At 44.9% G+C, this 16,357-nt stretch overlaps 1 protein-coding gene across 4 annotated transcripts in view; it reads right to left on the bottom strand.

Moving 5' to 3' along the window:
- FLNB (filamin B) overlaps window positions 1-16,357 on the bottom strand; it is a 73,463-nt gene that overhangs the window by 19,053 nt on the left and 38,053 nt on the right. For 3 of the 4 annotated variants that reach the window (XM_032984232.2, XM_032984233.2, XM_032984231.2), the window contains exons 13-29: window positions 15,978-16,091; window positions 15,303-15,446; window positions 14,835-14,958; window positions 14,419-14,579; window positions 13,746-13,836; window positions 13,323-13,492; window positions 11,033-11,150; window positions 10,064-10,326; window positions 8,843-9,440; window positions 8,438-8,611; window positions 7,895-8,057; window positions 7,364-7,524; window positions 6,066-6,233; window positions 4,404-4,527; window positions 3,975-4,131; window positions 2,242-2,431; window positions 131-378 (exon numbers count right to left, since the gene is read on the bottom strand). In XM_032984232.2, coding sequence (XP_032840123.2) covers window positions 131-378; window positions 2,242-2,431; window positions 3,975-4,131; window positions 4,404-4,527; window positions 6,066-6,233; window positions 7,364-7,524; window positions 7,895-8,057; window positions 8,438-8,611; window positions 8,843-9,440; window positions 10,064-10,326; window positions 11,033-11,150; window positions 13,323-13,492; window positions 13,746-13,836; window positions 14,419-14,579; window positions 14,835-14,958; window positions 15,303-15,446; window positions 15,978-16,091 — 3,168 coding nt within the window. Of the gene's footprint in view, window positions 1-130; window positions 379-2,241; window positions 2,432-3,974; window positions 4,132-4,403; window positions 4,528-5,356; window positions 5,447-6,065; window positions 6,234-7,363; window positions 7,525-7,894; window positions 8,058-8,437; window positions 8,612-8,842; window positions 9,441-10,063; window positions 10,327-11,032; window positions 11,151-13,322; window positions 13,493-13,745; window positions 13,837-14,418; window positions 14,580-14,834; window positions 14,959-15,302; window positions 15,447-15,977; window positions 16,092-16,357 lie in introns of all 4 variants that reach the window. The other variant, XM_042799423.1, reaches the window with a different exon arrangement.

Here is a 16,357-nt window from a genome sequence, read left to right as displayed (position 1 = left end):
GGATTCATTAGCTCCTCCTAGTCTAATAAATGCCTCAACAAACACTTACACACAGAGTTAACCTATCACTAAGTAAAACATGGCAGCAAGAATCTGAGTGGGAGGTATTTTCGGAGCAGAGCTGGCTTACCATGACGGTGAAAGGACTGTTGGGAATGTCCACTCCACCAAAGCGGACATAAATCACATAGGTTCCTGGTTTGGCAGCAGTGTAGAAGATATCGTAAGTCCCATCCTCATTTTCAACAACATCTGCTTCAGCTTCTGTCCCATCTGGCGTCAGGACAGTGCACGTCACTTTTCCCTTCCCTGCTGATTTGGCGTCTACCACAAAACCAACCTCCTCACCAGTCTTCACAGTGGGTGCAATTCCAGGACCTACAAGGCAATTTTCATTACAGAAAGCATTATGAGGACAGTTTTCCCAGGCAGGCCACCCGCGAGGCACCTGGGAAGCCCGGCACCAAAATGCCGGTTCCGGGGACCCAGAGGTGTGGTTCTGGGAACAGATGTGCAAGGGACATTCATCATGTTGGTCAGCACAGCGGCATGCAAGAGCTGGCCACTAGCTTTCCTTCTCCTCTGCAATGAGAGGATGGATGAGAACAGACGGAGAAAAAAAGAAAAAAAGCTAAGTTTGAAGAAAGCAATGCCTTAACCCATACTCTTATCATCATACTCCTTTATGCAGAGCCAAAGGCACTATCTTCTATCCAGCCAGTGACTCTGCTGTCACTGCTTTAACGTAAACTGTGTAAGCAACGATGAAAGGGCACAGCAGCAGCCATAGCCATGTTTCCTCCTACATTACCCACAAATGATTTTCCACTGTTCTGCCACACATCCCAAAAAAAGGAAATCATGAAACAATGCCCAAACTGTGGCAATCAGATCCAGCCTGAGGAACAGTGTTTAAATGAGAACTATTAAGTCTTATTTGCAGTACATATTTAACACTCCCACTTTTGACCAGCACTTGTTACCAGGTAAATGGCTTGTTTTCAAGTGGCAACAAACCTGCCATTTTAATACCCTGATGGTATTCCAGCATCTACTCCTACAGTGATTGTATTTCAGCTTTACAGTGGAGAGTCAGAGGCACTTCTTGGAAAGGGGAAATTTAAGCTGGCATCTGGGAGTAATCTCCATCACAGTTATTTTGAATAGTTAGCAACTTGAGTTACTTGGAAGAGTATCAAATTCAGCCATTAAGGCCTCTTTTAAACAAATTTTGAAGCAAAGGGGATACCTGCCACTCTGTGTTTTCCATTGTGTCAGGAATATATTTCTGTTTAAGCAGCCTTGAAAGCAGCCAGCTGCCAGATGGGCACTGGGTACCTCTAACTGCACTGTGCAGGTCAGCACAATGCCCAGACACTCTCACAGATCTACAACCACAGATTAAGTTTCCCTGTTCAATCTGGTCTTGCCTATTTTATTTATTTATTTTAAAATCAGGGGCTTTAACATTCAGTAGCATTCCTGTAACTAGCTTGGCTGGCTGGGAGGTGGCAGCATGCCACGGTGGCCAGCCCAAAGCCACATGATGCCCACCTGTCCTGAGAATGCGTAAGGGTCAAAGCTGCAAGTGTGCTCCTACAGCAACAAATTTGGAGTCCCTCCCCTATACCAAGGCACTGCTTTCTGAGGCAATGATTTTTTTGAGTTGTAGTAATGTCTTATCTTTAGGTTCTTTCCTTCCACCCACACCTTCCAAAAGTCTCTTCAGACCCTAGCCAACTTTGACCAGACAGAAAACCATCAGAAATCCCCACTAACAATACCCAGCCTGAACAGGCTTTGCTAATGCAGAAGCACATGGCCAGCTATTTACATCCTCAGAATTAATTCTGTTCTTCCTCAGAATGAAAAGCTTCTTGTAACACTCGCAGTGCAAGGAGCATGATGCAGTGAATGTGCACAGATGTGTTATTTTTAAATCAACCTCACTGCAATTCTCAGCAGGATTTATCTAGGCCAAAATAAGCATCAGACTTTGGTTGCATCTGGCTGTTTATAATAACCCAGGCAGTTTGGAAGATTTTGCTAGAGACTGCAAGAGATTCCTGCTCACCCGCAGGGTGGATGCTTTTTTACCTTTAGGGAAACCTCTCTTGTAAGAGCAGCCAGATTACACAAGTCTCTAGCGTCTTCTACACCCATTACATCAACTATACCATCCTCAGAAAGCAGCTTTACACCAAGTACAAACAACAGCAGCAGAGAGAAGCCAACACTCACCTGTGGCCAAACACTTGCTGGCATCCCCAGCTGGAGACGCCCGGATCCGATATGGAGAGGACGGGATATCATCTCCACCATACTTCACACCAATCGTATAGCGGCCCGTTTTGTCGGGGACATAAGTGACTGCATAAGTGCCATCCTTGTTGTCATGAATGTCCACTCTCTTGGGTTTGCCCTCTTGGTCCTGAGGAATGCAAGACAGAAGATTTAGGTACTATGAAGTTAGTTATGAATTCCTTTAGCAGGGCAGAAAATATGTTTACAACCATATTTATATAGACTCAAACAGATATAGAACTGCGGCTTTTTGAGGGTTAACTATATTTCACTCAAGGTCTAGTACCAGGAATAGACTATTAGGAGAAAAAAGGTATCAGACCACTATAAAACAATCAGTGCTATCATTAACTACCCTTTGATAAGAGAATGTTTATAAGATGCATCAAGCCATTTTAATTAACTTTATATTAATTGTAAGAAGCTTTAGGCTTTATTGTCATATTGCTGCTGGAAATGAAGAACACTTCCCAGGTCCCTGAGGCACAGATCAAGAGCCAGACTGTGCAGCTCTGTCCCAACAAAGTACTGGGTAGCATTGACCAGACGCTCCCTAAAAGATTTGAGGTCAGAGGGAAGCATTGCTGGAGTCTGCCATCAACCCTCCTGGATGAAGCATCCATTTCCTGACACACTGCAAGGTCTACAGTTAAGAGCAGGTCTGTGTAGTTCCTTCAACTACCATTTCTAATAAGGAATAAAGAATTAAAGAGATGCACAAACAACACAGATCTGAGCTTCGGCATCAAGCTTTCATACCTACAACTAAGAACAGCACTGCGCATATTTCCATCAGAGCTACTCCCAGTCTCAGCTTTCAGTGCAATTCATCAGCTTCAAAGTGCAAAGTATTTTAGAAAGTGTTCCAGGCCTGCTTACACAAATGCTGTGAGGTGGATCACCTATGTGCTCCCACCGTGCAGGAGTTGTGGAACTTGAACTTCAAAGCCATGGCCAGGCTGGGAGCTCTGATAAGCATTTTGGATCCTTTAAAAGCACACCTGCGTGCCAGAATGAAGGCAACTGCTTTGCTGCACCTGAGCAGACAGTGGAACAGCACAGGAGCAGGAATGCAGAAGGACAAGTACAACTAGCCATGCCATGACCTAGGCATGCCAGAGCTGAGAAATGTGCTTTATGGCCCACTAACCAGAGACCTTTTTGCTGAGGCCACAGAGTCCAGGCACCAGAAACTTCAGGAAGAGCAATAACAATGTCAAAAACATTCCTGTAGTATCTCCTTAACCAGCTTAGGACTTTTGGCAACCTTGAGGGAGACTTGTTTGTTAATACATGCTCAGTGTGGATGTTATCTCATGGCCTTGCTGAACTACACTGCTAGAAGTCTGTCTCCATTTCAAATTCCAGCAATTCCATAATCTTACAAGAAACTATTTATCTCATTTGGGGCATTTGCAAAATGTAAGGTTAACCAAGAGCTAAATATAGCATAGGTGATGGCTTTAAGACAGAAGTCTCAAAAGTAGCCTGAAAGGCTTCACAAATGCAGGGTGCAAGACTTTCCTGTACCAGAGCTTAAGGTCCAGCCAGCAGCCCAGTCTCCAGGACATGGGGTATGTCAGGGTACAGCTGTGGACACTTCCAATAGGAGCCACTCATGCCCACCTAGAACAACGTTTCCACTCCTCCTTGGTTTTGTAGTTACTTACAGTGATCTGCACAGCCAGAAGTCCCTGCCCAGCATCCTTAGCATCCACAGCGAACTCCACAGGCAGGCTGGCTGGTATGCCATAGGAACTGAGACCTGGGCCGCTCGCCGTCACTTTACTGGCATCATACGTAGGAAGCACCTTCACCTTGAAGGGACTTAAAGGGAAACCTGTTATTGTCTCCTCCCCCTAAGTCAACGGCTGATTGTTACTCCAGCACACGCTGAGGTGTGGATTCACCGCCCCTGCGGTGTCTCTGCTGTAGGTGCAGCAGGCTCCAACCACCACTGAACCCTGAAGTCGTGCAAGGAGCTGCACTGGTTAAGTAGAAAGGACCGCAGCCAGCCCTTGAGTGGTGCTCATGTGCTGGGAGAGCACAATCAGGTCATTAAATCTTCAGTTCATTTAAGTTTATCTTCATCACCTTACCTGCGAGGAATCTCTTCATCAGCATATTTGACAGAGATCATATAGGGTCCCTCCTGCGTAGGGGTGTACACCACTGTGTGGGTGCCATCTCCATTGTCTACTACATTAACAGGCTCCACAACTCCTAAAAAAGCAACAGATGATTTTCTCAGCTGTGCTATTAAAACTTAATTTCTCACCAGCCATTTGCTGCAAAGCTCCAAGATGCACTGCTCATTTACAGTTTGCAACAAGCTAAATTTCAAATCTTTTTTTTTTTTTTTTTTTGTATGAAGGCAATGGGCCTGGATCAGTGCTTAGTTTCCCTTATTTTGTATTCAAGAGCCACTGACTTGAAGTATTATCCACCAATCTCTGGGCTCCCATCTTCTCGCTGTAAACAAAAGCTATCATGAAAACACTGGAGAAAAATCTACCTTTCTGTGCAGTACAGGTCAAGAGCAATTGCTCAAAATACACTGAAGATCTTTTGAGAAAGAAAATGAGTAATCATTATAATTGCCTGAACTGTCATTTACAAGATTACATACTGCTCCTGGGATTCACTGCACAAAATTGAGCCCTGAAGCCAGTTGGTGCATAGCATTCACCAACTGAATCTTTCACAATCAGGTATTTGGAAAGGCAGGCTCGCTGCCTAGGCAGTAGAGCCCTGCAAGCTGCCAAAGTCCTAAGAAAGCAGGATCAATTATTTCAATTTGCATTAAGCTAAATCTACAGCAGATTACATGACATATCGGTTCAGATCAACACACAAAGCAGTCTACAATTACAAGTTGGCTTTAAAACACAGGAAGGATCAGCAGTAAAGCAAGCACAAAAGAAACGTATAGTTGCCATGCAAAGCTTAAAAGCAACACTGCTGGTTCCCACTCCCTCCTCCAGATGATTCTTGCTGTTGCCAGTTGGATTTCCAAGAGCCAAAATTGCCAGTAGTTAGTGAGAGTTCAAACCTGTCTCAGTGTCACCCTTTGGATCACCTTTAAAGAAATCCGAAATCGCTTTCAATGGGGAGCGCCATCCCTGGGAATCCGTCTCATCCGCTAGAATTAAAGAAGGGTTACCTGAGGGGCACCCACACCAGTGTGACCTGACGCTCGAGTGGGGAAGCAGCTCTCGCCTCCTCTCAAGGTGAGGCTTGCAGCCAAAAGGTACTCGCTGTCAAGAAACTGTGCCACCAAGACACAGCTTCCTTGGTTAATGCAAACATTGTTAACACTGTCGCTTGAGGGCCTTGTTGCTCTCTGGGGACCACTGAGGGATTCCCACCATGTTTCAGAGACTCCTGCAACCCAGTAACACAGGTTTCCCAAGTCACTATTCACGTGTGAGACTTGGGATTTACTTTTTGATGTCTATATTTAAGCCACAACTGTTCACCAGTGATGGTTACTCACATCACTTCTCCCAGCTCTGAAGATCAAGATAAAGTCATCAAAGACACTGCCCAAAGCAGCACTACCTAGGGCACAGTTCTCCTTTTAGAGCATGACACACAGGTCAGCTGTCAAGGTGTACATGCTGGCTGAACAGGAAGAGGGAAATGCATATTCAAGTGGTATCACCACCTTTGCAAGCCGGCCCTGGACCAGGTTACCCACCATGTTACCCACCCAAACACAGAGATGGGAGCACAGTTGGATGCAGTACTTCAGTTCTTACCTCTGGGTCCTGCCACCACCACCTCAAGGGGTGCTACTCCTGCCTTGCTGGTGTCTACAGTGAAAGACTGTGGGATTTTGGCTCGAACAGCTGTTCCCAGACCTGGTCCTGCTATCTTCACCTTGCTGGGATCCACAACATCCTTCACAGGAACCTTGAAAGGACTGCCTGGAAGTTAATGCAGCAAGTGTTAAATGCCACAGAGTTAACAGTTACAGGAAACTAAAGGTCTTTTTCCCTACTTTTCCTTCGGCTTTTTTATTACTATCCCTGAACCTCAGGCAGGAATGACAACCCCACAGCCTCCACACTACTTATTTGCTTCTGCAAAAGCCAGAAGTGTAATGATGGTGCTTCTAATATTTTCACTGCCTATTCAACAATTCAGTTGTGATCCATCTGCTTCTCACACCTCAGAAAAAACACACATGAAAGAAACCAGAAGTGCAAACAATACATCATGCAGGCACTTGTTTCATATTTTACTAAGTTTAGTATGTTGACAAATAAAATGGAATCAATGGGAATCATCTCAATGTCTATGAATGAATACCTAGATGTTTGAGTTATGTGCTGTCATACAGCATACATTGTAGCAAAATGTGTCTGGCATTTAGGAACATTTAATTCTTGGTATCAAGCAAAATATCCTTTTAATTGTGAATTGCTGGATGCCAGATGTACCTAGAACGTTCCTTAAACCTACTACACTTCAGCTTAACATCCGGTGCAAATGCAGGTAAACATCTGTGTTTTGAACACTGCAGGAAAGCATTGTTACTATGCTTTCCTGCAGTGATCAAAACCTGCAGTGTTTACTATCATCTCCATGACAAGCTCACCCATTAGACCATCTTACTGCAGAACAGACTCTTGAAGGCACCCAGAGACTAAAGTGTTATTTTCTTGACCTAATGTATTATGTACCACTTGCGCATAATACCAGTTATTTAGCAAGGTCTCTTGTCCCTTTCCCTGTCCCACCCATCTGTACCCGCCTTTTGTTCCCCCCTGCAGCTGCTACAGCCTTGATGAGGCTCCTCCACAACCCCACAGAGGCCGTTTCAGAAACGAGAAGAGACTGCAGCCCTTCCTTAAAACTACTGCACCACAGCACAAAGCGCTCCACACTTCCAACAACTTCCAAGAACAAACACCACCGCTGTTTCTGCCTGAATTCGCAGGAAAAACAGGAAGTCAAAACTTCAGCATCCCCCAGCATGAGAGGTGCAGCCAAGGCACCAAAACCTTTGCTCAACACCTTCCCTCTCCTGAAAGCCAAGAGCAAGAGCTCTTACCAGGAACATGCTCTCCCCCATATGTGATGTTAACATCATAGTCTCCTGGAACATAAGGAACATACTCGGCGCAGCAGCTCCCATCCTTGTTATCTTTACAGCTAATTTTAGACTCTGAAGGTCCTTCAACAGTTATTCCAAGGCCACCAATTCCTGCCCCTCTGCAAGACAGAAACACACAGTTAGAATTACCTGCTTCTAACAGCAGGGTTGTAGCCTTTGCGTGCTCTGGCTGCATTTTTACCCATACTGGAAATGGACGAACTGGACTTCTGATGTCCAACCTTCAGCGTGCTCTGGCATGCAAAACTGTTTAGCATAAGCTCACTCGTGTTTTCATAGAATTTTATCCTCAACCACTATCAACCCCTAATCTCTGCAGAGTGCTCAATGAGATAGCACACACAGTAATTAGGATATCGCTTGGCCTTTTTATAAATATCTGTACCGGGTTTAGCATCCTGCATCGCACAGCCCACTACACTCCCCCCTCCCTCAGATATTCCTTCAAGATCAAATAGGCTCAGTTACCTGGTGACAACCGAAAAGGCATTTGGCTGGTTTGTGAAAGCTTCTTTGAGTCCAGGTCCTTGTGCCTTCACACGTGATGGATGGCAGCCCTCTGTCACGTTCACTCTGAAGGGACTGTTTGGCACAGGTACGCCATCATATGTTACACTGACCATGTGCGGACCTGAAAAAAGAAGGAAAACATGTCCTGAATTCCCTAAATATTCGCATCACTTAACATCACTTCTACAAGATGCTACCAACTTAAACGTCAGTATATGGGTAAGAGCTTCTTCCTGCATTTCACAAGAATTCACTAATGTTTCGTAACTGAGATGCCATCTACGCACTGTTCTTCTGAAGCCAAGTTACTGTAAAAGTCAGTTCTTCAAGTTAAAATAGAGCTACTTCCTGCAGAATTAGCTCCTCTACTGGCAAAAATCTTGCTAAGATGCCAGCAAGTTACTGGCAGACCTCAGCAGTTTGACAAATAAAAGCTTCAGAAGATTTGCTTGCTCGGTTTTCCCCTCTCAAGTGAAAAAAACCCTCAAACCCAGAGGTTACCCTTTTCAAACGGCGTGTACTCTACTGAATACGTTCCATCAGCATTGTCTTGGATGAGACAGTCTGTGAGGGAGCCGGATGGGCTCGTGATCTGTGTCCTGATGTGGTCACCACCAGACTTCGTGAGAGGTCGAGCATCCACAGTGAACTCAGTTGTAGCTTCTCGGAAGACATCTGCAGGATACATTTTGAAGAGTCACTTCAAGAACCACACATATTTCCAACAACAAAACATTTTGTGAACCAGCATGATAAACAACTCATTTGGGAACGTAATGAAACACCCTTGTCTGAGGGTCAACAGGGGAACATGCAAGGCTATTACAACTTCTAATGCTCAGAATACTGTGTGAAGGATAAAGGACTGCACGTCTTACAATCTCTGATAACAACAGTTATACTCACCTTTCCCTTCCACTCCTGGCCCAAACACTTTAACTCTGCTTGTGTCCACAGCTGGCTCCACTTTGACCCGGGCTGGGAATTTAGGCACTTGCTCTCCTCCGTATCTCATCTTGATTGTGTACATGCCAGCCGAGAGTGGCACATATGTTACAACGTAAGTCCCATCTTTGTTATCATCGATCTGGATCTCTGCTTTGGAGCCAGCATCTGACACCATGTCCACCCGCAGGTCCCCAGGACCTGCTTCTGTGCAGTCGACATTCATCAGCCCTGCCTCACCCACTTTCCCACGTTCCAGACCCGGGCCACTGGCAATGACTTTAGAGACATCAAACGGCATTTCTATGTCTGCCTTGAACGGTGAACCAGGAATGTGAACTTCTTCAAAGAGGATGTTTACAAAATACTCTCCAGGCTTTGTAGGCAGGTAGGAGACGGAGCAGGTTCCATCGCCATTGTCTGAGCATTCAATTTTAGCTTCACACGGGCCTTCTACTGTCAAACCCAAACCTCCAGTTCCTGCCCCTTTGGTATCTATCATGAATTGGGCTGGTTTTCCAACGAGACCCCCTCGAAGACCTGGACCATGAGCTTTTACCTAGAAGAGAATATGCAGTTGAGCTGAACTCATTTTTTCATGTTATTGCCAGCAGAGAATGCCTAGTTAGACTTGTTTGTATGTGCAACTCTGTTAACAAGCTCTTAAAAATGCACAGAAAGCAAAGTCTCCTTTTCCACTCCTCCCAGTTTTACTGTGAAGTTGGTATCTCTCCTCCAAAGAGGTTTCCAGGCAAGGATATTCATACTCTCACCACAGCTGTTTTTATATTGCCGTGGGATATAAAAGGTAGAAATGTTAAAATATCTGATGGCCATACACACAATTTTCTTGAAATCTATTTCCTTAGAAAGAAGCATCTCAATAAATACAGTTGATATGCTCATGAGGCCAACTTCTATAGAATTAGGAGCAATACTCTTATTTGCCACGCTATGCAGGATGTTTGCAGTATTCTTAATTAGTTCAATGTTTTTTTCAAATACAGTGTTATAAGGAATGACTTCCACAAGTTATGGAGCCTGCAACAGGAATGACTCGGTGCTCTGAGTAAGGATGTTCCTGGGTCTGGTTTGGCCAAAACCAAGCCAAGTCTCATGCAATAGCCCACAGTTCAGTTTTCAGGTATCAGTTGCTGTTAGAGCCCTAAACCATTCACTCACCTTGGAGGGGTCTGGAGGCAGCGTGGCCTCCACAGTATAGGGGCTCCCTGGGATTGGGTTGCCATCATAACTCACATCCACCACGTACAGTCCTTCTTCCCTTGGGATGTATTTTGCAGTGCTGCACTCCTTACCCAGAACCGGTTCCACCAGACATGGCACAGCTTTTCTCACAGGACTGGAAATACTAACATCCAATTTACCTTGCCCACCAGCTCCTTTAGTGTCAATTACAAATTCCTGATCCTTCCCTACTTCCACTCCTGAAAAAGACAAAACCCGTATTGCTACATTAAGTACTCAACATCAGACAGTGCTCCAAGAAATCTCTCACGTACATACGACCGAGGGAGCAAGGACTGGTAGACCCTGCTCAGTCTGCATCCCTCTGCATGCAAAACAACCTGCCAAACCAAACAAAAAAAATAAACAAGTGCTTTGGTTAATTGAAGCTACAGTTACAGTGCTAAACAAACCTGTAAGACATGGCCTGACAGTATCAGTGGCTCATTGCAGGAACACAACAGTATTTCACAGTCCTGAGTTCTTCCACTTTTAGAAAGCAAAGAGACTACGAATGTCATTCTGCACTGTAGCAGTTACATATATTGTAATAAACAGCCAGCTAGCCCCAAGGAAATCAGATTTCATCAGCAGGTGCCCAGCCTGGTGAAGAGTCCAGCTCTGTTCACCACAAGTGAGTAAAACCCAACTCATTCTTTGCCCACATCGCTATGTAATCTTTGCCAAAAAAAAAAAAAAATCTAAATTGAAATTCAGTCCTCAAGAGTACCAGCTAAGTCACAGTGGTCAAGCTATGAAGTTGGGATTGGTTGATCCCCAACTGTAGTAAGTTAAAAAGAAGATTGTTTTGCCCACTTCTGTTTCAGCAGGACATGTTGACTATCGCCCAGATTCAGGAGACACTTTATAGGCAGGCTATGGGGCTTCCACCCCAGAAGTACTTACTGTTTTCGAGTCCATTGACTTTAACTTTGCTTAGGTCTAGCGGAGCAGCAACGCCCACGGTGAAAGGGCTTTTAGGGATAGGATCACCACCGTAAGTTACCAAAACCTTCATTGGACCCTAGTTGGAGAATTTACAAGTTAGCTCAGTTCCTCACTTCATACAGACGCACTAACATCTGAGCAGTACACAACCACTTCACCTAATCCATTTTAGCCGACCACAGCCAAGCTTACTGGTTTATGGACTCTCAAGCTCTCATCCCACTGCAAGTCTTCAAAGTATTAAATGTTTTTTATTTAATGCACGAAGAGAGAAAAAGACAGTTCTTTCCAGGATTCAATTAAACTATATTCAGGCTGCCTGGCAATACCTCCGGCTCAGGCTGGCTCCCACCCTCCCAGTGCTCAGACCTGACAGCTGGATGAATGTCCCAGTGCTCCAGACCAGGTATCCCTTTCCACTGTACAGAGAGGCCAGGCCAAAGCCAAGCCTGCAAAGAGGCTGTATTATTATAGCATCTGAAATACCAGTGTTTTAAGCTCTACAAGTCAGAAAGATTAATGCTCTTGTGTATTTTGGCTGGAATACCACACAGCCATGGCAAGCTCCAGCCCACTATGTGTGCTCCTTTTATTCTCTCCTACCACAGTCCATATTTTAGCTATATTCACTGTTTGCTTACTTTTCATTCTTGGCCGGCTCAGCTCCCAAGTGAAATAATCATAGAAGTTTCACACAAGCTAGTGAATAGCTTCCATGATTATTCTTGGTTGTTTTTAGAAAACACACACACGGGTAGCTGTAGCAACACCACGAGATAGATAAGGCTGAGTAAATAGCATTAAACCAAGGCTCCTCAGCTGCTGACGCGGCCCCTCAGGAATTTAACTACCTAGTCCATCCTCCCCCTGCGCTGAAGAGTCCAGAGTCTTATTCGTAAGCTACTGCTTACAAACCCAAGAATGACAGGATTCAGGAACGACTTAAGTGCCTGGATCACATCCTGGAGGGACAGCAAAGCTACTCTAATTACTGTGCAGTCTATTTTCCTCCCCTCTTTTTAACTACTGCCTTCCTGCCACTGCTATCCACGAGCATCTCCCGTAAGTCCACAGCTTCTCCATGACCCAAGGTAGTCCTCCAGATGGGATACCCAAGTGGGAAACCTGGTTTGGGCATCCCAGCTTGTTTCTTCACTGCTTTTCACATGAAACACAGAAATTAGGTACTGCTCACACACTCACTCACGGAGTTCAGATGACTGCTCGCTTCTGCAACCAACCCTGACTGAACAAGCAAAAGCTTCTCCAAACAGGCACACCAGCCACATCCTGAGATCATGCAACTGCTTCATCCAAAAACAAATGCTAGCTTTATGGTGCTTCCAAGAATGCTAATCCAGCATTATCAGATAAATAATGCCGCAGTCCTCCGTATCAGTCTGCTTTTATGCAGCTACATTCAAGGAAGCTGGTGCAGATGACCCAGTTGCTCATGAGTTTGTTCAGCAGGACAAGAACAGCAACACACTTTCATCTCAGCACTACAGCACCTATGTCTTCAGAAATACATGAGATTCATGCATTTTGGTGTTTAATGGCCCTTTACAAACACACAAGCACAGCATAAGGAAAAATACTTCTAGTTATTAGCAACTTCCACTTTCAGCTCTTTAATGCTGTTGCTAGGAAGCATCTGTCTGTGAACCAAACCAAGTTAGACTGAATTTTTTTCCAACCCAAGGGCAAACCTCAAATAAAGAAAAACATTTTGATGCATTTAATCTGCAGCCCAGCTTCCCTCCTCAGCACCAACTCATTCACTTTCCTACTGGAGAGCTGCTGCACCACCACCCAAATGCTGTGGTTTTTGTCCCTGCTCTGGTTTGCACTACAGCTCCTTTGACACCAGCAGCTTGTGGAGAGGTGGCACACCACAGCCCTGACTTTGCAGGACCGCAGCAGCCCAGAGCACCTGGTGCACCAGTCAGCTTTGGTTTAGACCCTGGAATGGTTTGCCACCTTTCCTTTTCGACTGATAAGGTGTGGAATGACATGAGCTGTGTGCTACTGCTTCAATATCTCACTTGTTCCCAGAAAACAGTGACAAGCTATCAATAACTACACCAGAAAACTGCATTACTGCTTTCCAATCCCAACTGTCCCACCAGCTTTAAGGATCCTGGGGAACAGGACACCCTGGCAAGTTTTATTTGGTTGTTCCTCTGTGCACAGGTACCAGGGAGGTACAAGCCATTCGCTCTTGTATTCCTACAGGAGTTAGACCTACCTGCTGTATTGGAGTGTACCTAACGGTGTGGGAATAGTCGTAGTTGTCAATGATATCCAGATCTGCCACCGCCTCTCCCGGCATCGGGCTGCTGAACTGCACATCCAGCGGTGCTTTTCCAGCTCCCTTGGTGAACACAGTGAAGTGTGTTGGCTTGCCATTTTCCACGCCTGAAGAAAAATGTTAATTCTAATTTATGCAGAGCTCGCACACAGAAACTCTTCCCAAGAAGCACTTGGTACCTATAAAGCCCAGTCAAGCAAAATGCCAAGGGAACAGAGTCATTTCCCACTGCCTGGCACTCCACCCTGCTGTAGCCAGGGCGGCATCGCTGCATCCCAGCAATGCTCAGCCAGCACTGGCTACCCTGCAACAGCCCCTCACAGTCCAGCGCTGGCCACACCATTTCAACCCAGCTCTCACCAGTCTTGTTCAGCCCAGGTCCTTCAGCTTTCACTTTGCTGGCATCATGTGAGGGGTCCACTTTAACTCTGAATGGGCTGGCAGGAATTTCCTGCAACAGAAGCACAGCTCTAAACATAACCAGGTCACTCGTCACTAGCCAAAACTAGACAGATAATCATTTTAAGATACTTCTGCTTTAACTCCAGCACCATCTTGAGTAAAATTTCACCTCACTTAAACACTCTGCTCTGCTTTACTGAATAGTATCATTCAAAGTCTAGAGTAAAGTTAACACCTGGACAGTTTGCAGGGGGCTCTTGCCCCTTTTTTTTAAAAAAAAAAAAAAAAAACAAAAACCAAAAAACTTATTCCTACGTTTCTTGGAGAGTCACTTAGGTCCTATCCTTTAGAAAGCAGCTTTGCCCGGTCACTGAGACGACACTAATTATGCCAGCTCAACACAAGACATGCTTGAACTTCAGTGTCTCCAGTCAGCCCCTCTCATTTGTGTTCCTTCAAGTACTACAAAAGTGTTTTTAGAAACAGTGACTAGACAACGTGCATGTGAGCTGAAATGGAAGGAGCCAGCTGTAAACTGCCACAGCCAGCTGTCAACTGGCACGTGCTCAGTGATCAAAGAGCGGATAAACAGACTTTAGAAACATCAGGCTGTAAAATGAAGGTTACAAACCTCTCCTGCAAAAAGCACTTTAATAGTGTAGCGCCCAGCAGCAGGTGGTGCGTATTTCACTGTGAACGTATCATTAGCATTGTGGATGATGTCAAAATCTATGTCTTCTTCCTCGTCGCTGACCACACGAGCATCACATTTAATTCCAACACTGACATCACCTAGGAAAAGCAAACAGAGATTTTGCTGCTGGACAGTACAGACATTGGTAGCCAAACAGCCAGCACATTCCCATTTCCAGTAGTTGTTCAAGTCACTGCGTTAACAGATGTAACAGACCACATCACAATTCATTGCAATGTTCTGCTTCCCAAGGTTTTTCAATGAAATAAGGAAAACCAGCATGAAACACTAATTCCCTCCCTTGAATGACCTGTGGTTCTTGATACCACAGCAACAGCCCAGCCTGCCTTTACCTTCTCCTGCATCCGTGCAGTCAACAGTGAAGTGGGTCGGCTCGTTTGCTTTCAGGCCAGTTCTCTCCACACCAGGTCCAAACACTTTCACTTTCTGAGGATGACTCCCTTGACCTATAAGGACCTACAGCGATCCACAAGGGTCAGAATCACACATCTGTGTCATGCTCAAGATCACAGTCAAGTCAGAGCGTTGCTTGGACAGAGGCTACAGGAAAACAGTACCAAGGTAAGAGCAAATTGCCCCAACACCCCCAGGCTGCAGCTGGGCTGACAGGAGACCTCTGACATGTGAGCCTGTAAAAACAGAAATATCTTCTCAAGTGGATAGATTCCTAAAAAAAGCAAGAAGGGCACACCTCCTTGAAGTTCACAGAAGAATTTTATCATCCTAGTTGTAACAACAAGTAGTTGTGAGCATGAATGTCTTAATTGTCTAGAATCAGTAATATCCATCTCTGTACTTACCCTAAATGGGCTATTGGGCACGTTGGCTCCTCCCCAGACAACAGAAATTGTATGTTTGATTGGCTTAACTGGCACATAGGAACAAGCAAACACACCATCAGGCTTGCTCTTTATCTGGATATCGATAGGGTTTCCTTCTCCATCCTAAAAAGCAGTAATACAAGCAAAAGGTTCAGATACTTTAAAAATGTTTGTCTAGTTTGAACAGCCCAAGACTGTTCCAAAATGTCATGGTTTTTTTCACACAGAAACTGCAGCTCAAAAATACTGAAGAAATACGCAAATTACACTCCTGTGAGTCTTCCTCATCTAGCACTTGCTCATCCTAACACCATCCTACAACACATTTTAACAAGCTCTCCTGAAATTCACAGGCTCAGAGACACTTGATGTGCTTCCAAATGACAACTCCAGGAAATTACAGCTTGCTTTGCTGAGGAGACTCCAAGTAAGGAAGCAAAGCCATGTATTTCATATGCCAGGGAGAAGTCACCTTGTCTTGAGTTAGGTTTGTTGCCTGACTACATTACACAGATCAAAGCACAGAGCTTTGAGAGAATTACAAATGCCCAGCATTAAGTGGTGTGTAAGCAAGTAGAAATACTTCAGGCATTTTTCTCAACAGTATTAAAGCCCTTTTGCTGAAGTTTCATATAGCTGCCTTTGGCTTTTTACCTGTGCATACATCTTCAGAGGTGCTTTCCCAGCATCCTTGGTTTCAACCGTGAACTCAGCAGGATTGTTCACTATACAGCCAGTCCTCTCCAAGCCTGGGCCATAAGCCTTCACCTAAAAAAACACCCCAAGAGTCTTAGCTTGCAGTTCAGAAAGAGAAGTAAAACTAAGTGATTTATTTCTAAAGACCTTCCCCTTCCCACAAAACCCATGAAGCATGGAATACAAGTAGAGGCTAGTGTGAAAGCTGAGAATTTCAACTAATTCAGCAAATTTTCATTACATTAAATCAAAACCACAACAGTGTTGTTAGAAAAAGCTGAGTAATACCTGGCTGGAGCATGGCAAATTCAGAGCTTTAAGTAGAGGCAGTTTAAGAG

This window comes from Tyto alba, unplaced genomic scaffold, assembly GCF_018691265.1.
Source record: "Tyto alba isolate M040663 unplaced genomic scaffold, T.alba_DEE_v4.0 Super-Scaffold_3, whole genome shotgun sequence".
NCBI lineage: Eukaryota > Metazoa > Chordata > Aves > Strigiformes > Tytonidae > Tyto > Tyto alba.
Note: the sequence above shows the minus strand (reverse complement) of the source record. Positions and strands in the feature narration are given on the sequence as shown.